General features: G+C 38.4%; 1 protein-coding gene and 1 long non-coding RNA gene across 3 annotated transcripts in view; one reads left to right on the forward strand and one right to left on the reverse strand.

Moving 5' to 3' along the window:
* Positions 1-12,853: 12,853 nt before the first annotated feature.
* The window catches only part of rtn4rl1b (reticulon 4 receptor-like 1b), a 197,166-nt gene continuing 182,032 nt past the window's right edge, over positions 12,854-27,987 (reverse strand). Inside the window, exons 2-3 of one of the 2 annotated variants that reach the window (XM_024277508.2) lie at positions 17,019-17,470; positions 12,854-15,310 (exon numbers count right to left, since the gene is read on the reverse strand). In XM_024277508.2, coding sequence (XP_024133276.1) covers positions 14,417-15,310; positions 17,019-17,470 — 1,346 coding nt within the window. In that variant the 3' untranslated portion in view covers positions 12,854-14,416. Of the gene's footprint in view, positions 15,311-17,018; positions 17,640-27,987 lie in introns of those variants that run through there. The other variant, XM_036215079.1, reaches the window with a different exon arrangement.
* LOC118599561 overlaps positions 17,378-27,987 on the forward strand; it is a 29,944-nt gene continuing 19,334 nt past the window's right edge. Inside the window, exon 1 of the long non-coding RNA XR_004948965.1 lies at positions 17,378-17,505. This is a non-coding gene — a long non-coding RNA (uncharacterized LOC118599561). The remainder of the gene's footprint in view (positions 17,506-27,987) is intronic.

Below are 27,987 nucleotides of genomic sequence, written 5' to 3' on the forward strand. Positions count from 1 at the left end.
TTACCTCACTCAGGTCTTTCTTTTCCCTTTCACTCGCTGCTTTTCGCTCATATGGAAAAAAAACATCAAAGGTCAAATCTCTAACAGGATGATCACTCCTAACAAATCCAAAAAACGATTAAAATTTTGACTTCACAAGTGGAAAAACTGAAAATTACTCTCTATATAAAGTAAGTGTTAATAAGGAAAAAATAAATAACTTTAGTAGGGTTACAGTCAGAAAAAGAGAAAATACCCAGTGAGTGACAGTAGAAGATTGGAAAAACGTTGGGGTCTGAAGAGTCTATTTCTGCTGCAACATTCAAATGGTCGGTCATCCCTTCATGACCATCTTCTGATGCTACTTCCATCGGGATGAGGCTCCATGTCATACAGCTGGAATCATCTCAGTTTGGTTTCTTGAACATGACTGTCAGGTTTGGTCAGTTTCTAATCGATTGGGAGTTTCTCCACCTGGGCTCACATCTGCATCTGTTTGGTCTGATTTCACTCCAGTTACAGAAACTGTACTATAGACACAACCAGTATGAACTAATAATTAATTTGTTGAGAATTATTCACTGAACTCCTGAGTCTCAATGCTTCCATTAAAATATCTTTTTTTTTTTTTTTTCTTGTAGGTTTTTCAACCTATCATTATGTTCATTATCTTTCGTTTCCTCATGTGACCTTCTCACACAAAAAAGGACATCCCTCACTTGTATCAAAATTTGGGCTTTAAGTGCTCGTTTATGTCCGGGTATGTATGCTTTCTGTTTGAGTGGAGTGGATTTCGGTGTCACGTCTGAGCTGAGTGGCAGAAGCATGAAGTTAAAGAGTCAGAAAAGCTTGAACTCAACCTCATCCCCTCTGCGGATTTTTCTTCAGTTAGAGCATGAGGGAGTGCGCGCTCAGTCTTTTGTTGAAAAGGTGAAACTTCATATCAGGATCTGAAAACATCTCCACCAAGTTTTTTCAGAGAAAATAAAAACACTCTACAGAGATCTTGTGAGCTGCGCTCGTTTATTTACAGGAGGTTATGCCTGCTCCGTATCCTGCTCTGACTTCTGAGACAGTTTACATATTGCATTTTAGTTTTTGAAGACAAAGCTTCCTTTGATTTTGTGTCATCAAACGGCTTCAAAGTGTTGGATTTTGGAGTTTTTCCAGAGTGGGTGAATAATATGACAAGATCATTAGACACTGCATCTGGTGTATCATCTGTAGTTGACGTTTGGAGTATTCCTCTAAAACTTTGAAAGGTGCAAAACACTAAGTGAAGTTGAGTCAAATTGTCACCGGCTCGCCTCAAGGTGAGTGACAAAATCACTGCAGCATCAGCATATTTCATTCTCTTTGTAGCCAGCAGTATGACAGCCGGGGCGCCGCTAGATCAGAACGGAATTTTATTCAAATTAAATAGATGTCTGTGCTGCGACTCATAGAATTTACAGTAAATTATTCCTTTTTTTTTTCCTTTGGGCCATCCTTATGGAAAACAGCCATACATTTCATTCTTAAGTCTTCTGTCCTGTTTCAAAGAAGAAGTTTGAGGAATGGTTGTAAATGATCCAAATTAAAGTATTGAAGCAAAATATGAGCTTAATCCAGAGTGGGTTCTTTAGGCAAGACTGTTCATGCTACTTCCTGTACCCATGGTGAGGGGGGGGGTGTCTGGGTCTCCCTGTGCCAGTCCCCAGCCCAGATAAAATACAGGGTTGTGCCATCACTGTAAAGATCTCTGCCAAACCAAATGTTCAAATCAGTGAAAGCTGATTTGTTGTGGTGACCACTGACAGGATATGTCAAAAAGTGAACAACAAGCAAGTTGTTAAGATTAGAAGCTGGAACCTCAGATTTTGTGCCCCCACCCCATCCCTGACGGAACCAGGCCCTCAGGAATGTCCCTTGGGTGCTGGCTTCTTGGGCCTGGTGGCCCTCTCTCCACACAGGGAGAGAGATCCCTGAATTCTTTGGCAAGACCATGAGTTGGGGATCACATTACATCTGAGCCTGGGGGTGTCCGTGTCCCTGTGGTGCGGGTTCTGGTTCTTGCCCTCAAATGCTCCAAAATTCCAACAGTGGGTGAGCCTGGTTGGCCCATGTTTACAATACTCTTTGGGGACCTCCTCTTTTCTTCGGTCATTGCCTACTGAACCTCCCAGGAGAGATAGGCCGGGTCTCCCTTGCGTTCACAAACCAAACATGTTTCTGCCGAGGTAGACCGTCCTAATTTCTACGCTTTTTAACTTTTCATCCTTTTTGCCAATTGTGCTTCTGCTGCCTTACGAATTCTTTTGAATACCTCGTCACCCTCCAGATATCCTGCTGATCTGTGTTGTTTCAGACTCGATAGTGGCTCTTCTGCTTTCCTCCTTCATCTTGGTGCATTCTCTCAGGCTGCTGGGTTTGGCATGAAAGCCTTCATGTGCTGTGGGAGGCTTTCTCATCTTCATAAGTGTCTTCCTGCTGTAGCCAGGTTATCACCATTTGCTGTGAGGGCCGTTTGTATTGAAAGCTCAGACCTTGGCTTTCTTTTTTAAGCAGAGGGATTTTGAAAAACAGGATTTTTTTGCCTTTAAAATTTGGACTTTCACAAAGAATGCAGTTTTTATACTCAAAAATAGAATCTGTTTTTTAAAAATATATTGATGTTAGATCATATTTCATATATTAAAAACGAGATCACAATGGGTGTATGTACCATGTGTAATATATATATATAAAAAAAAAAATCAGGAAATCGTGTCTGATTTTTGATGACCCACTCTGCAGAAACTGTCCTAGATAAGCTTTTTGATTTTGGCCAAAAACAGCAAAATCATAATTAAAAGATCACTGGGAACACTTTTAGAATAGATCTAGTCAATAAGAATTTAGCTTCTAGAAACAAGCGAGTACAGAAGAAGTCACAGGTCTGTGAAAATTGAATAAACACAACATCCCTGACAATTTGGTCAACCTGGAGCTCCCTGCTGGATCTCACCTTAAAGGATAAAAATGATATTGATAGCATTGAGGTAACAACTCAGAAATACATAGGATAACTGGACAACCTGAAGTAGTAAAAATGGGTCAAAGAAAACTAACATTCTCCATATAAAGCATATAACCTCTCACCAAACCGTTCAGTTGAGTCCTTTAGTACAGCTTCACAATAACCACTTCAGACTATTGAATTCTAATCTGGGTGAGTGATCTCAAAAAGCTCAATCATCATTTAAGAAAACGCTGAACTGTTCAGATGTATAAAACCTGTTTGAACAAAACCATCTCACTTCTATTGAGGTAAACTATTGTTATTGACCGGGGACTCATTTTCTGCACCGTTTATGCAAATGAATTCTTGTAAAAATTGTACAATAGGATTCCCTGGATTCTTCTTTTGTTGCATTTTGTCTCTCACACTCTAAGTGTCTCTATGGCGAACATTACAATCTTTTAAAATGGAACACATTGAAATATCAATGACTGTCAAATACGTCATTTTTTTCCCACAAACTGTGTACATAAAAATATTTTTTCAAAAAGGATTTTTGTTCACTTTAATTATGTGTTTGTAATTTGTATTTTTTAACATTTCAAATAAGTATTTACACCAGGCTAACAAAGCCGTCAAGTTATGGGATATTATCAGCAGTAACAAAGCTTTGATAAAAGTAAACCCTGTTGAGCAGTATGCAGAACAGGAAAAGTATTGAAAAAAACTCCTGTTTGAACACATGAATGAAAAAAACAATCACATCTTTAGAATGTACTGTTCCTCTAAGAGCAGATGAGACTTTCTTTATGATATTAAAAGATTAGGATAACTCATACTAAGTACCATTGCTCTGTGTTTTCCCGCATCATCAGTAGACTGTAAGATAACTTTAGTTAATTGATAGATCTCTAAAATGCCTGTCAATATGCCTTTACTGCTTCCTTTAAACGTGATTAAAAAAATACAAAATTAACAAAATAAATTAAAAAAAATATCCCACAAAAAATTTAAAAAAGAGAAAAAACATACAAAAATGAAGAGAAGAAAAGACAAAAAATAACATAAGGATGGATGAATGGACAGACATAAAACAGGGAATAAACCAGAGTCCTGCTTGTGCCCTTACCAACCCTGATAATTATAGAGGGTAGTTTCAGGACGAGTGTTCAGCATAGAACTTCATAGACTCATCAAATACTGTAAGTCCCATTAGTTGTCACACGCCAAGGTGTGTGATATTTGTCCTCAGCAGTTGACCTATCCCTTGGGGGAGGGGTGAGCTGCAGACACAGCCGCGCTCCGGAACCGTTTGGTGATTTAACCTCCCAATCCAACCCGTCAATGCTGAGTGTCAAGCAGGGAGGGTCTGGGGTACATTTTTAGAATCTTTGGTATGATTCGGTCTGATTTTGAACTCACGACCTTCCAATCTCAGGGCGGACACTCCACTACAAGGCCACTGAGCTGGTATCAAGATATGGATAGATGAACTGATATGATGATAGCATGTTTATTCTATGCATTTTAGGGGCTCAGAGGGACAGAATATTCTTGAAACTTTTTGAGATTAAATTATGAACTAAACTAATATTCTTTTTTATTTATTCTCTCATGCTTAAAATCATTTAACCTTGATGCATTGGCAGGGAGATGCATATCACGTTTTTTTTTCCCTTAATGCATCCAACTTAAGGTCAACCACGACAAGGATTAGCCAGAGCATAATCTATGCAGGTGCCGGAGTGGCCTTGAGCTGCTCAAGTCTTCCCAGTTTAGTATGCAGGCGGCCCGGTCTGGAGAACTGGAGCACACAACTGCTCAGGGAGGGGATTTAAGCTAAATAAATAGACAAAATAAAAGTGTTGCAATGAGAAAGGGTTTTAGGGAGGAACAAACAGCATTAGGGTTTTGTGATTGAGCAGGGAGCGTGGGACTCAGGCAAGGAGAGACAAGGGAAAGTCGCTTGGTTCAAGTGCCGGGGCATTTTTGTGCTTGTTTAGCTTTAATTATCACGTCCCTCGGTGTACTGTTGTGCCTCCAGAGTCACTTACATACTTCATCTCTTTTGCTGTTTTCTAATTGCACTGTTTTAACCGTTAATCTGAGATATAAATATGTATAGATGGATGCATCTTCATTTTTAACTTTTTTATGTTTTTTTTTTTACTATTGTACTTTAACATTTCACTATTGTTCATCTTTGGAAAAAAATATGACAAAGGTTTCATTGTGTTTTATGTCAATGATTCATATTTAAAAAATGTACAGTATCTGTACAGAGAAGTGTTTTGATGCAGTTTGGTGTTTCCTATTTTCTCATCAAAGAAAACGTGTTCCAAAGTGCTGTTTTTGATCTTGAAATCAAAGCCCAGACGTGTTTTTTTGTATCTGTTCATTAGGTGTGTAGCCTCAAATCTCTTTCAGATTCATGTGAGTGTTTAAGCATTTGCTGGCTTGCTGCCTCAGTGGCAATCTTTGCAGGTCTCGTGTCAGGAGGATTTGACACTGAGGTTGAGGATCTGCTGGTACACCAAGTCAAAAGTGTGAGCAAGAAGTGATACCTACTGTGTGGCAGAATATGTGAGAAACTGCTATCAGGTGTCAAGATTTAAAGCCATGACTGATAGGCTGTTATTTTTGCTCATTTTTTAAAGGTGTATAAAAGTTTTACAATAAGCCTACAGCTTTACAGGCAAAAGGTAATTTGTTTCCCCTGTTCTCAAAGGGTATTATGCCAATAATGCTAACAGACAACCGGCCATTTAGCTAGAATATATGGGTGTGATGGTGAATGAACACATAGTTTAATGGCATACCTACTTTTCCACAGCTGGTGGAAAAGTTGCCAAAGTAGTGGGAATTACGGTGGCCCTGAAGTGCATTTTACAAAACAAAATTAAACCCGCAAGCGGCGTTGGAGAGCGGGTCCTTGTTGTAGACACGATGGGGCCCAAACTCATCATTAAACTCATCATTAGCTGGAAGCGGAAATGTCCCAACTGTAGCCGGAAGCTCGATTTGCGTATCTACACAGTACCAAAAGACTCCCAACACTAACTCTAACCGTAACCCTAATCCGGTTCCGATGTTTTTCTAGGGAAAGAACATGAACTTCGATTGAAATTTTGTCAAAGACTTCCGGTGAATAGCGCTGTTTTGGGGCCATGTTGTCTGCAGCTAGGTCATCTTGGTGTTGGATGACCCTTTTTTGAATTCAAGATGGCGGCCTCCTCTTAGGTTAAAGATCCGCAACACTCCAGGAGTCGTTGTAGACTTGAAATTATGTGCAAATCGCTCAAACAAGTTTTCTTTTCCTTTCCTTGTTTGTTTTTGCTTTTTTAATTGTTTTCATGAGCTTTAATATTTTTTTTTTTTTGTTGATTGACTTTCATGTGTGATTTGTCCTTTAGGGACACCGTAAGGATGTATAGTATTACAAACTTGCAATGCATACCTGTGGAAACCCCAAAATAAAAAAAAAGAAAATAAAAATATTCCATTGTCTTTAATGGACATCTTGCATCAATAGATGCCATTAGTGGTGTACGAATCAACGGTGTGGCACATTTTAAGCTCAATCTCCAATAACTAACTCAGCTAAAAAAACAGCAATTTTGTTTGAAGAGAAGGAGAAATCCATCATTCACAAAAATCCAACAAATATTCAAACGTTTCAAAATATCCAAAGTTAGGTTGTTTGGCAGAGGTGTGGTACTTCTCCCCGTAAAGCAAGAAGATCAGATCAGAGTTGGGTTGTTCTTGAGTCTGGGTTGGTTTTGTCCAGGTGATCTACAAACATGTTTATACTGACTGTGAGTGCATGACTGAATTTATGTTCTGCAATTATCTACTTTGTTCTTGTTTACATCTGGTCACCAATGGGACACGCTACATGAGTATGTGAACAGTCTTTATTATTTAATACGACTCTTGGGAAATCCCACACAAAAAGGAAAAAGAAGGAGAAGTTATGCTTCGCTGCTCTAAATCTGCTTTAGAACTCTGAATATCAACTAACAATCAAAAGTCATTCCAAAAAGTCTAAAGAAATCTAAAAAGAAAAATATTTTCTCCTCTAAAGTGATAATAGCCCCCCTGAAAGAAGCCCCTAAGCCATATATGTCAAAGTCGAGGCCCGGGGGCCGGATCCGGCCCTCCGGGTAATTCAATCCGGTCCTCCAGATCATTTTATTTTAATGTAATTAATACCCCAATGTTATTTTGCTTTCATTTCTAACTTGTATAATTTTAACAAAATATATATTTATGGAGAGTAAAATATTGAAAGTTTTTTTAAGGTTTAAGTAGGTTTATTCTGGAATAATATTCCTACCTTTTTATCAGTCATAACTGAGTTAAAAAGTTACGGTTTTAAAAATTGGCTGCTACCTTTTTGGACTAGTTTGGCATTTACTAAGATTTTTAAGCTATTTCAGAGTTTAGATAATATTTCATCTACATGCAAGCTGTTTTTGGAAATGTAGGCTTTTTTTTTGTTTTGTTTTGTTTTTTTGGCTGTTTTGTAGTTTAGCTAATAACGCTAGCTGTTTGGCTAATTTGGGCTTTATTTCAGTTTTTTAGGATATTTTAAACTTTAGCTAGTTTTTTTAGCAACATGCTTGCTGTTTTGGCTAAACTAATTTTTTTTTATTTTTTGGCTAAATTTCCATTTAGTTAATATTTTAGCTAGTTATCAGCTTCAGCTTTTTTAGCAATAAAAATCAGCATTTTCAGCAATCAGCACCAGCATCTCCAGCGGCCAAATTCACGGTAATGCTACATATCTAGCTCATAATTATGTAAAAAAAGTTATGATTTTAAAGTTTCACAAATTTTATTTTAGAGTGTTCAATAGATGTTTGTCCTGTTCAGCCCACGACCTAATGTGTGTTTTGAATTTTGGCACCATTGTGTAGCTGAGTTTGACACAGCTGCCCTAAGATAAAATAATTTAAATATTAAATATCATTGGAGAACAGGTTTCCTTTCTTAGTCTAAAGGAATGAAAATAAAATATTTAAATATATTTTTGCTGCTTTTTTTGTCATTTTGCTTCATTGCTGTTATTCCTGTGATATTAAATATGCTTGTCTGTCTTTTTGCGTTTAATTGCCCACAAATTTAGCCCTCCTTCCATCTTACTGCTCCTTTACAGGCACTATAGCTCCCTAATCTGCACGGCTTCTTTCATTTTCTTAATGATAGCATATTCTCTTCTTCTCATCTTTTAATTGTGCATCAGCATTTTTGGTTGAAGTGTCCGACCAGACTTTTTTTTTTTTAATAGCAGACCTTCCAGCTGAATGGAGCCATTACTGTTAATTCTCCGCCTTTGATGTTTTCTGGAAATAAGTGGGTCAGTTTACACCAGGGAAGGCAATCTGTGAGACAGACACCAGATTAGAATCAGAGGAAATCAGAATCATTTATTATTGGCAACACTACTGAGTTGGTGGAGTTTTCCTTTGGTGCAGGACTTTGTTGCTCAGATCTTCTGTCAAAGATGATCAAAAACATCAATTACTTGCATACAAGCGTCACAGACAATGGAGAAATGTATTGTACTGCTTTCAAAGGGAAAACAAGCAAACATTTTTACAAATAGAAAAATATATCTATTTATCAATTATTTTAAATATTTAAAAGCTATGTTTGATAAATAAAGGTTTCATGGTCACATAAACATAAAGTGACATTTTCTAAACATAACGTGGGACTCTGGCTGGGTTTGGTCAGTAAGAAACTGCACCAAATAGCTCTTTTAGTGTTAAAGGTTGCAGACCCCTGATCCAAACCATCTGCACACATCACAACTACTGCATCTAAAGCAGCTTTTCTGTGGGTCAATAGCTGCATAGACCGGGGTGTGATGATTTTGGGCTGTTGGGTTGTTGTTGGGGTTAAATTGTTTTACTGATATGACAGTTTGTGTAATGTTAGCTTTACAGGAGAAAAGAAACGATGTAACTCAATCTAAACTGTAATTCAACATTCATATCATTGAGCATTATTTAGAATAATGTAGAACATGGAATTTTGGCACAAAAATCCAAATTTTTTTCTTTTCTTTTCTTTGGTTCCTGATTCATTTTTTCTTTTCTAAAATTAAATTAAAAAAAACACTAAAAACTGGAAATAGTGACTATAATTTGAAGGACAAAGTGCATGATCACAGACCCGTTCTTCTGTACGGGGTGATCTGACGGCGGTGTTTCTGCTTCGTGTCACTCTTGGCAGGTTATAACACATACACCCTTCTAACGGGCCAACAGCTGGGACAAAGTGGCCCAGCAGTTACTGGAAGCTGTACTACATTTGAGTGCTTACCTATCAAAGAAGCAAATTTCCCCTCACTGTTAAAAACATTCTGTTAAAAAGGAACAAAAAAATCTGGGGGCAAAATTGCTTCTGAACAAACAATTGCTGCACATCACAGTCATGGCAATCATGGTTAAATGAAGTCAAGGTCCTTTTGAAGTACATCCACTATTCATCAGTACTAAGGTAGTGACCTATTTAAAAAAATCAATTTATCATTTTTACTTGTACAAAAAAAAAAAAAAAAAACATAGTTCAAACCCCCATACTGTAGCTGTTTCTGAGATTGGGGCCAAAGGAAACAGACGAGACATGATGGTAACGCTACACGACTTGCTCACACACAGTACATGCATCCTCTGTTTCTGAGTTTGCACAAATGTAAAACATTTATCCTTTTGAAACTATTAGAGTGCGGTGCAGTCATTTCATGGGACCAGGCCTTTCATGGTCCACTAACAGTCTGTCAGACTTCATTTCAAATTGGTGATTTCATTTGAGCCCTTGCTGTGGTGTAAAAAGGTAAAACAAAAACAAATCAGAGGAGGGATTCAGACTGGTTCACTTAAGGTAAACCAAAGTTCGCTTACCCTGATAGTTCAGTGCAAATTTTCAGTCTGGATTCAGCCAAGTGGACCCTGTCCCGGGACCAGGAACCGCTTTAGGACCCCAGCATTCAGCAATCAGATTTTCCATTCTAACCAGAAGTCACTCTGGACATGACTGGCGATGTGTGACGTCATGTGAAAAGGGTCTATTGTATCATATTTTGGCTACCCTACATTTATCTCTGCATTTTCTACCACAAGCTGTCCCTCTGATGTTTTCATTACCGATTCAATCCATTCTCGTCACTCCCAAAGAGAACCTCAACATCTTCAGCTCTGCTACCTCCAGCTCTGCCTCCTGTCTCTTCCTCACAGCCTCTGTCTCTAAACAATAGGAAGCAGCTTGAGCCTTCTCCCCAACAGTAAGCCTTGCTCCTGCTCCATCTGGTCTCCTAAACACACAGGATATCCACCTTTCTTCTTTTTCCTCGCTTTTGCCAACTCTTTACTTTTTTGTCAAGGTTCCTACATTCAGGTTTCTCACTTGCTTTTCTTTTTTTTCTCTTTGCCTTCAGACCAATTTTCCTGTTGTAGTCCAATTTTCACTGGGACAAGTCAACAGCGCTGGTGGCTCCCCTTGTTAAGTTGTTGGGTTTGTGATTTTGTTTTGTTTCTGTTTCATGTGGCTCCTGACACAACCCTCACCAGTCACCTCGACTTGGTAGCAGCTCTACATTCTGCCCCCTTGTGGTTGCATGAACAAAACATAAAAAAAGAACATTTCTTCACAAAAGATAATTTTTTTGGTCAAAATTCTGTCCAGATCTCTCACAAAACCCGAAGAGAGAAACCACAGTCAGCTCCAGGACATTTACTGATCGCCAACGCTTGAGAGGAGCGTCTGTACTCGGCTGTGACGGCCAAAAGCCCAGACACAAAAGCAGCATGAGGCATCATGGGAAATGAAACACAGACATGCTTATTATTAGCATTGTGTGGACTGTAATGTTCCTTTTGCTCAAGCATCCTCTTGGTAAATGATTTATTCTCATTCAGGAAAAGAAAAGATCAGCATAAAAAGCCCTCATGTTGTTCATTAGGCCCACTCGGTTACTGCTGGAGCAGCTGTGGCGGGACAAAGCTTTGCTCCACCAGCAAAATGTTACAGGTGGAGGCTGATATGAAGAAAAAATATCTGTTACACAGAAAATGATGCAAAAATATTACATTTGTTGATCTGAAAAACTGTTAATCCAAGCAAAACCCAATACTCGTATATGCCCTATTCCAAGGGTCTGCAACTTTTAGTAGTAAAAGAGCCATTTGGTCCAGGTTCTTATGGACCAAAACTCAGCAAGAGCTGCAAAGTTTTACCTTAGAGTCAGAAAAATACACTTTCTTTATGTTTTTGTGGTCATTAAGCCATTCATTTATAAAATATAGCTTTAAAATGTTCTCTTAAATTAAGTTTTTCAATATATAATAAATGTATCTTCTTTCTCTTTTGACAGAAGCACCTACAAGTTCCTTTCAAAATGAACACATACTGAGTTTAATCTGATCCTTCATCTGCAGCGGATTTACTTTAGTTAAAATGCAAGAAACATGACATTTTCTATTATTTGGTGTTCCTTCATCCTTTTTCTTCTTTTACCAATGAATAGAGTGTAGAATCCACTTATTTTATCTGTACATGTACATGCAATAAGATTACTGTCATTTTAGTCAGTTTGGCCTATCTGACGCATCAAAAATCTAAACACAAATTAATTAGTTACATCTGAGGTTTTCTATGAGGCCAAAGAGCCACAATGGAGGGATAAAAGAGACGCATGTGGCTCCAGAACATCAGGTTTCTGACCCCTGCCCTGTTTGATACAATTCATTTAGATATGACTTCTTAAACTTCTTGACATAAAAGGAAATTGTTTTTTTTTATTTTTTTTTTTATAAACAATGGAATTCTGAAACTATTTTTATCCAGGAGAGTAAATGAGAATTAAAGCAGAATGTCATTTTACCCATTAATAATAGTATAAATTTTGGGGTGCAAGAACTTCAATATAAAACCAAACTGTTTAAATACGCGTTCAACAATTTAATATGACATTTTTCACAACTCAAATTTTACGTATTCAGTACCATTCTGAGGTGTTTTAAGAGTGTCTGCTTCAAAAAAACCCTGCCCACTCTCCCCCTGCCTGCCAGAAACTACCTTGTCCCTCCTACAATAGTTGGATGATAAAGGTTTTAGCGAAATAAAAAAAAAACTGAGTTAATTTTTCTTTTTTCTGAAAATGTAAAGCTAAGGAGTACTGCACTCTACCTGTGCTGCTGCTGTTTATCTGGACGAGTAAGTCGGTTCTAAGTATTTTAAATTGGTTCAGTTTAGATTGTGTATGACATCCAGCTGTCACAACTTAAGAGAATTGTAGCTTAAATTGTTGCAGTTGTTATAAGTCGTTGTGTTTACTAAAATGCAAGAATCCTATTTATATGTGACTTTGCAATACAAGCCAAGAGCTGTGCACTTGAAAAAATCAGAATTTTTGCTATGTTATTTCTCTTTGTAAAATAAATCATCATCTGTAGAATTGTAGGATTTCAGGGTTTATATTTTTCTTGCTCAATACACGCACCGTGACGCTCATATTGAGGTACGTAACTGTATCGTTGCATCCCTAGTAAAAATGGTCACAAATGTCTATAGATTTACTTTGATACCTAATATTCCCAAAGGGTCATGTAATATATTAAATTCCTGTCTACTAAATAAATCTGTAAATCTTCATCTTCAAATTAATTGCAAAGTTAATAAAACGGACACATAAAAACTTTGTAATATTGTAAAATAAATGACCTAACAGAAAGATGATGCAATTGAAACATAGTCTGTAATAAAGCAACAATGGGAAAAAAAAGTTAAAATTAAAAAAGTTGATTGAGTTTGGCTTTAAATTAAATATAATACAAATGGATTAGTTTTGCTTCAAAGGCTGCAACAAACTGACACAGACTACAACCGTAGACATAAGATATAGATTTTAATGTCTTTATAAACATTTTTTACTGTTGTCCTTCGACAATAACTTACTGAACAGTTTGATGATGGCAAAGGAAAACAAGAGTTGTTGTTGTTGTTGGGGGGGAATGAGGAACTGTGCTTTAACAAATAAAGGGTTCATAAAACAACATGAAAAATAAACTCGTCAGAAAATATAAAATCAAAACTGAAGTGGTCCTCCTTATAGGAGGAGCAGAAAACCCTGTTTTTCGTCATTGATGTGACTGATATTTGCTGTCTTAGTATTACTGTAAATGATTAATATCAGCACTGCAGGATGTCCTCGGAACACCCCTGTTAGCGGTAAAGTTCACATTGTTGATACAAACGGCATCGTATTAGTACATTAGAGCGAGGCACAAAAGCTCCAGAAGTACAGCGAGACGTCCCGTCACAAGCGATTGTCTTGTCCCGGTATCCTATGAACAATCGCACCAGTTGATAAAGAGGCTTAACTCTGCAAGACCGTTGCTTGTCCGTGCTCCAGTCGGAGTTTTTGTAATAGTTTGTTGATCGTTGAGTCTCTTAAGGTATCCACACTTTATTTTTCTTTATTTTTTTAAATGTCTTTGAAGTTCAGCAGTTCAGAATGTGCTCCTCATGTCGGGGATGAATGGAGGATGTCCTCATGGAGGAGGGAGTAGTTCCTCATGTCACCTCACAACTGAGAAACCCTCAGTTGACCCTTGACCTCTAAAGCTCCACTTGGGCCCTGCAGCGGGAAATTCATCTTTAGGTCCGTTTTTGTGTCTTACGAAATGAACGACGTTTCACTAAAAAATAGAGACAGACTTCTCGATATTCACAGCTTAAACTCTCACAGAGAAACACTTTCGGTATAAAAGCAGATGAAGATAGAAAATGGGGATCCTGGTTGTCTGCAGAAAATGAAGCAGCTTATTCTTGGAAGTTAAAAAAACATTTCAAATGAGGTCATAATAAACTTTGTGCGAGCAAAAGGTAGAACAAAAAAGTATGCATTCTGGGCTGCAAAAGTGACTTGAAACCTGAAGAATGGAAACATTTTAAAAAAATAAATAAATAAAAAAATCGAACGATGAGATTCAGATTTACCAACTCTCTCTTTTTGCAACTTACAAATCCGGACTCAAATTCAAACTTCAAGCACACAAGTTTTGCTTCTCTTGCTCTTTATCGCTCCTTCTTTTGCCCTCATTTCACCCCTTTTGGTAATCTGAGCTCCAGCTGAGCGTTAAAAAAAACAGACATGTTGGAGATCAATTGAGATGCAGTTTTAGTGGAACTGGCAGTGGAAGCTAAGTCTGCATTCATCTGCATTTATCAGCCTCAGTCTCTCTGAACCCTTCTCATGTGAATGTCTGATGTTGTGCTTTCTTTTTCAGCTCGAACAGTAAAGCTCTCTACGACATTTACACGTATAACCACACTCACACACATACATTAAAGACTCTGGACTTGCAGTGCAGGAGCAGTAGAAGGTCTGAGGGCTGCTGCTGTGTGCTTTTGAAAAAAAAAAATTGTATTGTTGAGACGTTCTGAAGGTCAGCGGAGAATGTACTCAGTATTTGTTGCTATCAAGGCCACAATGAGGGCTCGGAAATGTAGTAAGGACTTGGACGGCGCTGCATTATTGTTGACTTGCTGCACCCCGCTGGGGGGGCGAACAGTGGTCCGGGGAGTGCATTTGTGCTTTCTCCGTGTCACTGTGCCGTCTGGGGATGTGTGGTCATGCTTCCCCCCCTCTGTGAAGTTTGGGGAGGAATCCTCTTTGTCGGCCATGACCTCTTTTGAGTGGTGCACTTCATTGTCACCTTTCTCCTTGCTGCCCCTGTTGCGAGGCTTCGTGCAGGTCCGAGGGCGCCCGGGCCTCGATGGGTGTGCTATGTTCGTCTGGCCCCCGGAGCCCGCCGCTACGCCTCGATTCATGGAGGGGTTCACTGTGCCTGATAGGTTGTTAGTCTGAGCTCTGGACTCTGAGTTGGAAACTGTTGGTGAACAGTTGGGGAAGTCCTCTCTGCGCAGCTCCTTCAGGTCCTTCCCAACCATATAATCAGGCATCTGGCACCCCACGGAGGACGTTGAACCCCGGAAACGTTTCAACCATTCCCAGAGGGATAGCGCCTTGCAGTCACATGACCAGGGGTTGTCGTTGAGACGCAGGTATTCCAGGGCAGGGAGCATGTCCAGACACTGTCCAGACAGCTCTGTCAGAGAGTTGTTGAACAAGTAAAGGGTAGTGAGACTCTTCAGGTCATGGAAGGCGAGATTGTCGACCCATTCTATCTGGTTTTGGTGCAGAAGCAAACGGTCCAAGGCTCGAAGGCCTCTGAAGCTGTTCTGGTTAAGACTCCAGAGGCGGTTTCCGTGCAGGAACAGGTGGCTCAGGTTGTGGAGGTCCATGAACGTATCATCCTGCAGGTTCTTTAGGTGATTATCCTGTGGAGATACATGGAAAATTAGCTTTCACAGTCAGGCTTCCTTTATCTTTCTAATTTCTACTTTAACGTTGGCTAAACCCTGATGGTCACAAGTCATGAAGCAGCATCAGATATTAAACAGAATAAAATTAATTTACTATGAACATTTTTGTACATATTCAATCTTTAACTACATTCACATTGCCCTTCCTTGGCAATGTGTGCTCGAGTGTCCATTTCCAATGAAAAAGTCTGAATCAGAATTCTTCCCCCACCACTCCAATTGGAGTGGCATTTGAAGTGATTGGTGCGTCCGAAATCGCTTTTTGAAGGGCTAACCCTCGTCGCGGAGGGATGCAGAACCCGGGTGAACCGCATTTCTTTACGTGTTCTGAAGCACAGAACTTCTGCCAGCACTTTTTGTTTTAGCACGACCCTTTTAAAGTTCTGAAACAAATGTTATGTGTGTTCAAGTTTTAGAAGCGCCACTATAACGTCGACTATTTATGACATCATAGAGTGGGAGTGACATCTGAATCTGAAGACACTATTTTTCCGTAACCCTCCATTTGAAGGGCTAAACGTAGGGGTAGGGAGAAGCCGTAGGGATGGGGGAAGAATTGACCTAAGTACTGAATTTTTGTTTTAGCATGACTTTTTAGGGCTCCCGCATTCTTTGGGTTTTCTTGATCACATACAGTTACACAAGTTTCTATGGCAGTGACATTTGAATGGATTCATAGTGCCTACCATTTAAAATTTGATCATGTAGGAGGATTTGCTAATTGTGGTTTGTGCCCAGCCTTAATTCTATGACACCAAGTCTTTTATGTATCGGAAGAGATCTGTTAAATTAAAAGCCTGAAACAAGATTTAGATGATTTGCAAATCCCTGAAACTTCACACTGAGTCAATTCCAACTGTAGGTGGTAGAACAGTGCTAGTAAACAGTAGAAAATGAAGAAGCCCATCCCTGTGCAGTGTGAACACCATGTGCTAAATGCAAGAATTGACTCTTGAAAATGCGTCACACGCTCCGTTTGTCTATAGCTTCAAAATGTCTCATAATACCATCATTACAGGGCTCTGGATGCCAAGAGATATAAGCTGCAGAGGAAGATCTGTTCTACCATTTTATTATTCTCTCTAAAAGATTGAAAGCTGTTTAAAATGCATTCAGTACAGCCATGACTGTTCCAGTTATCAATAGAGTTTTAGTTTTTTGAACAAACTTATCTTTATCAGTCCAAGTGTTGGCATAAAAACATTATGGTCTTCATGCAGAACAGAGAAACAACAGGAAAGTATGCTAATGTCCCGTTAACGCCACAGTCATGGACACTTCGTTTGTAAAATGAGGCAACGTTGAAATTAGGCTGCAATGCAATATGAGTCATTCCTAAATCTCCCAGATAGTGTTACAACAAACACAGAAGTCTGGCTCAGAGTTCAGAGACTCTGGCTGATCCAGAACTCACAGCTGATCTCACTTGTGGGCCTGAATTCACAGTGCACACCCATGCTGCCAGGTGTGCAAACAAGGGAACAAATTAGCCCATAAATTCAAAGTGCAAGCTCACTCAAATTAAGACATTTCAGGCAAAACATAAAAAAGCTTCAGTTGTTTCTGATTGGAACAAACCTAAATTAGTTTTTTGCTATCTATTATCGTCCATCAGCAAATTGAAGGTTTTTTTGTGCTAAAATGAACTGTATACAAAGCACACCTGCAAGTAGAGATACTGCAGATTCCTCAATCCCCTGAAGATGTTATCTGGGAGAGAACTGAGACCACAGCGGTACAGGTGAAGCGCATTGAGCTTTATCAGTCCATGAAAAGTGTCTTCAGCCAAGGAACGCAGGTGGCGGTTGTCGCCCAGATCCAGTTCCTCCAGTAACGTGAAGCCACGGAAGGTGGATGGGTCGATGTATGTTATGTTGTTGGAGTAGATCCAGAGGGTAACCGTGTTGGAACTGAAGTGGCCTGGAAGTAAGCGATGGATTTTGTTGTTCTGTAGGAAGATGCGTTCACTGTCGGGAGGAATGCCGTCAGGGACTGACAGGAAGTTGTGTGCCTGGCAGGAGACGGTGCTGGGAGCCGTGTAGCAGATGCAGTGATGGGGGCAGGACCAGGAGAACTCAAGCCCACAGAGAACCAGCAGGAACTCCAGCCCACAGCCTGTAGACAGCAGACAAACACATCCATTGATTAAGGTCAGACATTGTTGTGAAATCGTAAAACCAAAGATGAAACTAATACAATAATTCTGCAAGAACATGCCAAACTTTTCTGAAAATTTACAAAAACAAATTAAATGATCCAAGCTTTGCCGAAATTATTTGTTGTTTACATTAACTATAGACCTTGTTTATAACATGCTACACATTAGTCACATTAGTGTATTTTCGATACCTCATGATACTGTGACTACACTAACACATAAAATTAACACAGCTCAATACTGCAACTCATTAGCTGCATTAACATAATCATAATAACTTCCAACCTTGTTTGCAACTCGTAAAAAAACAGGTTGATATAGCTAAAACAAAAGTAACTGTAAGTATGCTAACCTCCAACTTAACGCACAAAAAAACAAAACAGTCCAACACCACTTTTCATTAGCGTAGCTTTAGTGTATTTACAGTACCTAACCCTGTTTGTAACTTTTAAAATACCAGACCTGATACCGGTAAAACAAACATAAAGTGCTATGCTTACTTTCAACATTATGAGTGACACACACACAAAAAAAGACAATCCAACATCGCTACATGCTAGCTTATTTACAAAAACACCCAATCTTGTTTGCAAATTCTAAAAAAACAGACTAATACAAATAAAACAAAAGTATTTTGACTGTGCTAATGTTCAACCTTGTTTGCAACTTGTAAAAAAAAAAAAAAAACACAGTCAGACACAGCTACATGCTAGCCATGCTAATGTATTTACGTTAACACCAAACCCTGGTTGTGACTCATAGAAAACAAAAGGAAAGTTCTATGCTAACTTTCAACGTTATGAGTAACAGAAAAATAAATTAAATAGAAAACAGTCCAACACCGCTACATGGCAGCTTCTTTAGCGTATTCACAGTGACACCCAACTTTGCTTGCAATTCCTAAAATAACAGACTTATCCCGCTAAAACAAACATAACTGACTATGCTAACTTCCAAACCTGAAAGAATTCAAAACAAGTAAAAAAAAAAAGTTCAAAATTGCTACACGTTAGCGTATTTACAAAAACACCCAACCTTGGTTGTAACTTAAAAAAAAAAAGAAAAAAAACATTTTGACAGTGCTGTGCATCTCTTAAAATTGCTCTGACATAAGTAAAGACAACCACAATAAATCCTTATACAAGACGCTTTGGATTATATGGTGCACTGTTATTTTTTGAAGAAAAAAAATTACTGCTCTTAAGTGCGGCTTATTTTACTGAAAATATAGTCGGCGAACTCCCATATTTTTAAACACGTTGAAAAAAAAAAAAAGAGTTCAGTTGCTGGTGACACAAGAGAAAAAGCCAAAGGAATCCCTGAAGTCATTAGGCGCTATGGTCCAAAACCCTTGAATATCAAATTTAATGGAGATTAGTCTACTGAAAAAGTATTTTCTCTCCAAACCAAAAATGTCAATTGTGAATCTCCACCACCACTACTGCAGCTAAAAAAAATAAAACCTTACTTGAAAGCATTTTTTGGAGTGAACCTGATGAGAGAACAGACTCCACAGCAATCCATAATCTGCTTTCATTCCCATCACACCTTTGCTCAAATTCATTTTGTTTTCATGAAGCTGTAACACCATCTCCCTCAATATTTCGGCTCACGGCACAGCATGTGCAACGCAGATGGACCTTGTTGCTCACATTTGACAGCCCGAATCCACTGGACGTGCTTAAACCCGCAATAAGAAATGTTCTTCGGAGAACAAACAATAACACCTGCTCCACTGAGTCACAAGATGTTTTAGTGATTCTGATTGGATCCCTGCTGAAACGCTTCTGTCTGATTTGACAAATATCTAGCTATTCCAAGAATTACTATTTTCAATGCACTGCTGTGATTTGCTCAGGAGATGGGCTATGAAGAGTCCAATTCAATCCGCAAGTCAGTTGGTAGTTTTTTTTTTTTTGTTTTGTTTTTTTTTCCAGTGAGTGGAGGCTGTGATCAGTCAGTGTGTGCTGTTAAATGGGCTGTGGAATGCTTATTTAAACTTGTAGTCAGTTGCTCTGAGGCGCCTGCTGATCAGTGACATGATTCCCCAGATTCTTGAGATGGGAGATGTGGCTTATCCATCCTCTCATCTAAATGAGCACAACTCACAGACCATTATGAAAGTTCCAACTGACAAACCCCCGGCCGTCTTATATGCAGTTTATTATTCACAGAGTAGCCGAGTCTGGATTCACTCCACAATCGATATGCCTCTGCTGCCCCCTTATAATCTTGCTTCTTTTAAGCTGGAAATTTTAGAGCAGAATTACTCTGTCCCCCAAGAGACAAACCTATTTATCTGGATGTATTTACCTGCCAAACTGTGGCTAAGCTGTGACATTCAGTGTCTGACTCCACTGACCTTTAACAGTAATTCTCTGTGTCTCGTTGCGGAGCTGGAGCACGGGGCTGTATGTCACCTGAACAGGAGTGTGCTCTCTTGGGCATGGATCTAATCCTATTTGTTAAGCCCTGCCACTGGGCAACAATGGAAATGCATGCATCCTCCTGAACCAAAAATTTGCTCAGTAAATGAGGTGATTCTTCATGGGTGAACACTGTCAAACGCTTGAATGTGAGAGCGTGCTCACGTGTGCTTCTACTCTGTGTAGGTGAAAATGTTCAGTTTGAGAGCGTGACATGCCGTGGGAGAAGCGCAGATGTTCTTATCTTTGTTTAGACTTCAGACTATGGGGTCACATTCTGCATATGGACTTCAGTGCTTATATTCCAACGATAAAACCTGGAGTTACCACTTTAGATTACATTTTAAAAAAAGCTACTTACACGTGTATTAATTATTATTCACATTACATCTTGCCCTTTAATTTTCATAAACATCCTGTCAAGAGTCTCAATAAAGATGAATACATTTGCTATAAATGGATTTTTTTTTACAGATTTATCTCCACCAGACCAAATGGTTGTTTGTCATTCTGGTCTGTTAAACTCTCCCTCCAATGAAAATCCTGTTTTTTAGTTTTTAACATGTATGTGTGGCATTTTTCTTATGAAAGAGAACAAAAGTAATAAGGAATTATTTTGTTTTTGTATTTCCGAGTAATTCTCCTTTTAAATCTCTGTCAATCAAACACTTACAGACAGGTTCGGTTTGAATTAATGAGCTGTTGATACGTCACAACAGCTCTGCCGCACATGCACTAATCCCCTCATCTGGACCGGGTAGCATGTCTAGATCAGGTCTCGGAGAAGAAAAGATGGTATTTTCCCATTGACTGCAGTCAAATGAGCCGTCGTTCACATTTCCATGGCCAAATCAGCCGTCACTGGATTGTTTTTGTGTGAATTTCACACAATCCTTACAGTAACAGGGCTGCTAACCATGGAAAATCTCTGTGAGACTCCATAGAGCTTCTTGATATGACCACAGAAATGTAAACGGCGGTTCATTTGACTGCAGTTGTAAAAGATTGTAGATCAATGAAAGAGCATTTTGATGTTAGCTTTCATTATTTTCCCAAAGACTCTGCTCTGAGAAACCAGTCGATTGAATGTATTGGTCACAGCAACGTCAATAAACATTGGATGATTAGCTAAAAGAGTCTTTGGTGAACTGGAAGGAGAAAGAATCAGGATTTTGGAGGAAGTTCTGTCCATGAAGATCTTCACTTCCTCGTCCCAGCTGATAAATATCTCAAAATGATACAGCTGGAAATTAACGATATTGCTGGACATTTTTATGTACCAGCGGTGAAGATTTATACTAGCAAGACACAGAGCTATCATAATCAGACAGGTGAGGGATCAGGGGCGGGGCTGCTCAGCTCAGCTCCAAAAACCCCACCCCCTCAGAGGAAATTTTGGAAACGAGGCTTCAGATCAACATAATAAATGGCTTTTTAAGACATTTAGCTTGTGGGATTTTATTTTGAAACTTCATAATCATAATTAAAACATTACTGGGAATGTTTTTTAGAAATAAAAACAATTGTCATAGGGAGACTTTAAGGTTTGATATTGATACCTGATCCATGAAAAATAAGGCCAAAAAAATACTTAAATGAATAACATTTTTATGGAACATTTTAAAGACGCACTCCAATAAAAACTGTGTTTTGGGGGATTTCTATATTCAAATTGTTGTGCATCAGAAGCAGACACTAAAATGTCATTCGAAAAATCTTGAAACTTTTAGCAATCCACAAGCTCCAGGCACCTCTCCACTTCAATCCATCTTCTTATAGACAAAAAGATCCATGTACAACTTTGTTTTCCTCGTCTGAGCTGGCATCTATCACAAAACTGCTGGATAGCGCAGATATTGCTTGTTACACCAGTAATGTTAGGTTGGGGGTGTGAGGATCTGTAAGCTAGTGGAGTGTAAACAAAGAGATGTTGGGAAACAAAAGCAGGCTTACTTCCCATACAATTTGGAGGCAATTTTCTGATAAACTCATGCCACTCTGCAGAAACTATGTCCTAGAAAACAACAGTTTTTCTAAAATTTTGTCTTAAAAGGGAATAATAATAATAAAAATACCACTGGGAATACTTTTACAATTAATACAATAATAGTCCAAAATATAGAATAATCCAATTTTAGTTTTTCTTCTGATCTTCAACGGCTTATTTCACTCGTGTACCTCAAATTCTATTCCTTCAAACTATTCCAAGCTTTGAACTTTTTTGGCTAAAAGCACCTGAGCGCACGTCTCCAGTGGTATAAGGAAGCAGATGGAGACAGACGGTGATACAAGGTGACGCACGGGAAAAGTAAAGGCATGAGAATGAAGATGCTGCCTGGATAGAGAAACTATTTGGGTCAGAGATCTGCAAATCATGTTGGACACATAAGGATACACCTTCTCTCCTCTTCCTCGCCTTAGCTTGTCAGGGCGTGGTAATTGATGTTTTACCCTGCTGAAATTGTTCCTTTAAAAACTCTGTTCTTACGTCTTTACCGGATACTTCTTATCTGTTTAAAACAAAATAAAAAAAGGATTTAGGGAGGGAAAAACATTAGAGGTATATTGCCCTTCTCTCTGAACACATTTTTCAAGATTTGTCCCAGATAAGGCTTTAGAGGATGAGAATATATAATATATAACTTATATAACTCCCTTCTTTGTGCAGATTGGCAACAAGGGAACATCTTTCTTATTTAACACCACACACACTTCTTAACATCAGTTTGCAGATGTATGAACTCTTAGAAGTGAGATAAACATTTTGAGTCTTACTGTGTGCATCAGGTCATGGCAATTTGACAGCATTGAGAACTGGAGAAATACCTTTTTATTGTAGAACTTTGAATAGCTACACTGATTTTCAGCACAGAAAGTAGTCTCTAAATGAAATACATATCTAAAAGTGTGTACAGCAGCACCATTGTGAGCATGCACAATAAGCCATTCAGCTCTAATTTTATAAATAGCTCCAGACGCAGTAAAATGTATTCAAGCCAATAGTGTCTGGGAGGCTATTAAAGAAAGATCTACAAAGAAAAAGATGCACTTTATATAAATTATTGTACTTTTGGTAGATTTATTATGAGTAAACATGAAGCTTAAACAAACCCCTACAACCTCACCTATTCAAATGATATGGAGTATTGCCTACTTTTAATGGGGAGAACCAGATTTGACCCTATGATCTCATCATCCCCGAAATTTCTGCTCTTCTTTGGGAGTGTATAAGGAAATAGATAAATGAATAAATAAATGAATACGATGGAGTGGTGAGAGGCCTCCTGATAGACAATGAGAACTGACTGAGTAAGAATATCAATGTAAAATAGTTCACACTGCATTTGCCCTCATGAATAACACATCTTTGCTAATAGGAGAGAAATGGTATGTCTGTAAGGCGGCGTGACTCTGCCCATCATTAAACTGGACAAACTCAATTTCCCTGTGTCCCTCCGAAGACCTCGATAAGCACTCTGGCTTTAAGTAATACCCAGGTGTCCTCGACTCAAAAGGTGTTTGCAATCGTGATCACGCACACAATGGTTGATAATGGTAAAGAGACATACTGGATTATTGGGTAAATTGGCCCTTTGCAGTAGAAACTTAGTTCAGCAAGAAAAATGTGCTTCCATGAGGAACATGAAATAAGTGCAGCAGAAATGGTTTTATTTATTTTACAATTTCTGTTTCTGTCATTAAATCTGAATCTCACACAATAGAGCTGTAAATGGTGTGTTTCAGTGTTTTTAAACAGCTTTTCATGTCGAAACTTGTGTTTCCACAGACTGTCTTAGGACAAAATTCTTCAAACTAAATAGTTGCTTTAAAATGCTGTGGAAGCCTGCAGACATTTGCAAACATGTCAAGAGTAAATCCCAATAACAATGCAGTAGCTGGTGAAAAAAAACAAAAAAAACAACAGCAACAACTCACAAGGCAATACGAAATTCCATGAAGCTCGGAGAAAAACCTGATGAAGCTTCGATCAAACGCACTCAGAAATCATTTGTGTTTAAAATAATTTCTAAACAGCTGCAGAGGGAAATCAATCGTTTCAAACAATTGCTCGTTTTATTTCATGGAGCTATTTTTTTCTAAAGCAATCATCCACAAAGGCACAGGCCTACAGTAAACTGTGAGATGATGGAACACTAGTCACACTCCGTCCCCTCAGGTGGAGTTAAGGTCCTCATAGGCTGAGATGCTACTGTGGAAAAAGTTATTCTGGAGGATGATTTGATTGAAAGACAGATGGTTGTTTCTAGCTGTAAAGATGTTCGGTAAATTAGAAAAGTTGAGGTGGCAAACACAAAGAGCATTGCATTAAATGTTTATAGTCTCACTCCGATCATCTTTTGATCTCTTCAAAGTGTTCCCACTGGTCTTTTAACTATGATTCTGACGTTTTCTAGGAAATAGTTTCTGCAGAGCAGCAATAGTTCATCAGAAATTCACCTTGGAGTTGTGAGTGGAACTGTTGGTGGAGATTAAGCCTGCACTCATTTCCCATCATCTATTTTTTTTAGACGCTCCCCCGCTAATTTACGACCCCTTACAATCCCAATTTTAGATTACCGGTGTGACCAAGATTTTGCAGCAATATTGGAGCTATTAACAGTTATCAGTCAGATGCCAACTTAGACGAGTAAAACAGACGTTCATGGATCTAAATGTCTGCAACTGGATGCAACAGAATGGACCAAAGCAGGGAGCTTGTGATTCATTGACATTATATTTTGTGTCTGTTCCTGATTCACATTACTTCCATTAAGAGAAAAATGCCACAAAAACATGTTAAAATCATCAAAAACACTATAAACCCACCCATGACATTTAACATCAACAGACAGCAGAATGGAAAATACAAGCAAACGTCGTCATTAATTCTGTGTTTCAAAAAATTCCTAATTTTACTCTCAGGAGAAAACAGTGGTCAGGGGAGGACGACAGTTAGCAGCTCGGAGGTTGTGGAGCTCTAATTTAATGGGAACAGCCAGTACGTCAAAAAACTACAACACCCAAAACACACGTTTTTGACGCAGTTTTTAACTATACGTCAATATGTGACTTGGGAATGAAAATGTGTTGATTTGAGAAGATGTAGGCATAATTTTTTAATACTGAAGTACTGAAATTAGGAACCAAAACCTAAACCAAAGAACCGCCTGCATAAAACCCAATCAGTGCCCAACTCTAGGATGATGTCATGAAATGGGCGGCACCCACAAGCAACAAAGAGATCGAGGCATCTTACTTCCAGGTAGGAAAAAAAAAAAAAAACTCAGAAAACAAGGCATATTTAATAAATAATTTGTTCTTTATTGTGCCTAAGGTAATTTAATCTCATATGTATGGATGTAGTTTACTCTGAAAGACTTAAGAAATCAGTTTAAAATTAGTTTAAACCAGAAGTTTTTTTTTAATTGGTGCTAGATTTTTCTTAGTATTTAAGGATTTCTTTTTGATTTTCAGCCTGGTAGACTGTACAAAATCACCAATTAATCCTGAGAAGTATGTTTTGGACTGAACCAGACAGCCCAGACAAAACCCACACATGAACGAGAGTAGTGTGCAAACTCCACACAAAAAGGTCTCAGCCAGGATTCAAACCTGGACCTTTTCCTTATGAAGCGAGTGCCCTAACCACTACACTACCATGCAACCCTACTACATATTTACAAGATTCTGGGGTTACAATCAACATAATAACAACTTCTCTAGATTGATTTGTTGCTCTTTCATATGAAAAAAGTACACAGTGGTCCAGATTTTATAGAGTGCTTTCTCTCTTATACGCTTAGTTTCTGTGATTTGTTCCGTCTCTATCTGTTCAGTGTGTCCTGTGAGATTTTAAGGTGCCAACAGTTTGATGCTGTCACCCCTTTCAGTGCATTCGTTAGAATGTGGTTGCTCTTCTGTCCACTTGGCATATTTTCTAAGAACGAAAAGACTTAGTGTTTCTCGCCGCGTCATCGCTAAGGTACAGGCCCGGAAATTGCATTGAGCAGGAAAGAAATGAATTTTAATCGATGACTGATGTTGAAGGAAAACAGAAAGAAAAAGGGTGCCGTGGTGCAAATGTATGTGAAGGTTAAATAAATGGAAACTGAAGGGGAAAAAAAGTTGCGCTGGAGATATGCGACCTTGGGTAATTAATGCCCATGGCCTATTCAATGGTATTCTCAGAAAAGCAAGGTTATGCAAATATCGGTTATTTACATACCCAGACTCCCTAAAGCTTGATTAAACAATCAGCAGATTTGGGCTCCTGTAAGCAACTGCCAAGCTCCTGACAAGTGATAATAATTACAGGTGAAGGCCATCAGAAGTGGTTCTCTTCCTCATTTTAGAATGTAATTAACAAATAGTTAAGAGTGTTAGCAGATGTTTGCAAACTCATATTTGACTTGCCATTTTACCTTGGTTCTGATCCTACTCAGTAGTTGTGCTGTAAGTTTTCTTCTTTATTTGTTTTTTAACATTTTTTGCTTTTTGAAAACCATTCATTGAGTTTTATAAACTTATACTTATACTTGACTAAAAGTGGTGAAATCTACTTGTGGAAGCTAAAGTTGGTTTTTACTGATACTGTGTGTTTAGGAAATATTCACACATGACCAATTTGCATTACGAATAAATTATATTACAAATTATTTAAAAGAAAAGATGAAAAGACAGAAAAAGGAGGACATCTACTTAACGACATCCACTATCTCGTTATCACATGGTAGCAAATTTTGTTTTGTCATGAGAACACTATAACCAAGAATACACTGTAGAGTCCTTCTCTCCCATTGACCGTAAGAGAGTTCAATTAAAACAGCCGACCCTAGTTTTTTTTTTTTTTTTTTTTCCATTTTCCTCATGATAACGACATCTACTATCTCATTATCATGACAAAACAAATTTAGTTGTGTCATGATAAAGGGACACAAAGATCGTACTGGAGTGTCCCTTGCTACTATGTCTTTATAAGTTTTCTTAAAACTTCCTACCCTAATTTTTTTGAGTTTTCTAATGATAATGACTTCTACTATCTCGTTATCATAAGAAAACACATTTCGGTTTGTCGAGTAACAATATAACAAATAATATACTGTAGCGTCCCTCTCTGCTGTGACTGTTTACGAGAGTTCTCTTAAAACAGCTTACCCCACTTTTTCTGAATATTTTCTTGTGATAATGACATCTACTCTCTCATTATCACGAGAACACCGATTGTATTTAGTTGCAATAGCGTGCGTCCCTCTCCCCCATTGATAGTGAGAGAGTTCTCTTAATATGGCCTACCCTACATTTTTTACTGTTTTCTCGTGATAACGGCATATACTATCTTGTTATCATGGGAATCAAAAATTGGTTGTTCATGATAACGAGATAACATAGAACATAACGCAGCGTTCCTCTTTACTATGACTGTATAAGAGAGTTCTCTTAAAATGAACCACCTTTTTTCTAACCATTTTCTTATTACAATGAGATCTACTGTCACGTTATCGGAAAACAAAGTGATAATGATATAGCAAAGAATATACTGTATCTCTGTCCCATTGACTGTATAAGAGAGTTTTCTTTAAACGGCCGAACCTACTTTTTTTTACTATTTTCACATGAAAATGACCTATCATAAAGCTCAGCTCAGTCCACTACCATACTTTTTTTAAATTAATTTTCGACAATCTGCAGCAAAACAAAGCAGTTTGTCATTGAAAATGTGGGACACTAGAAGAAGTGATGAATTTCTAATTGATCAATCTAATCGTGGTCTAACACCCAAGGAAATTGTGCTGATGTTGTTGGTCATAAACAACGTCCAAATGGTCATTTGAGGAGAAGGTTGGCCCGGCTGCAGCTGCGCAGGCGGCTGCAGATAAGTAACTTTGCGGTTGTTGTTAATCTCATCAGCGACCGTATGAGGGGACCAGGCCGTCTACACAGTTACAGACTGATGCATGAGAAGTACAGGCTGGAAGGACAGCATGTCACTCGGGACTTTTATCATAGGAAAAAAAACACTTGTTTTCTTGTGATAATGCAAGGGTAGA

This window comes from Oryzias melastigma, linkage group LG13 (assembly GCF_002922805.2).
Source record: "Oryzias melastigma strain HK-1 linkage group LG13, ASM292280v2, whole genome shotgun sequence".
Classification (NCBI taxonomy): Eukaryota; Metazoa; Chordata; class Actinopteri; order Beloniformes; family Adrianichthyidae; genus Oryzias; species Oryzias melastigma.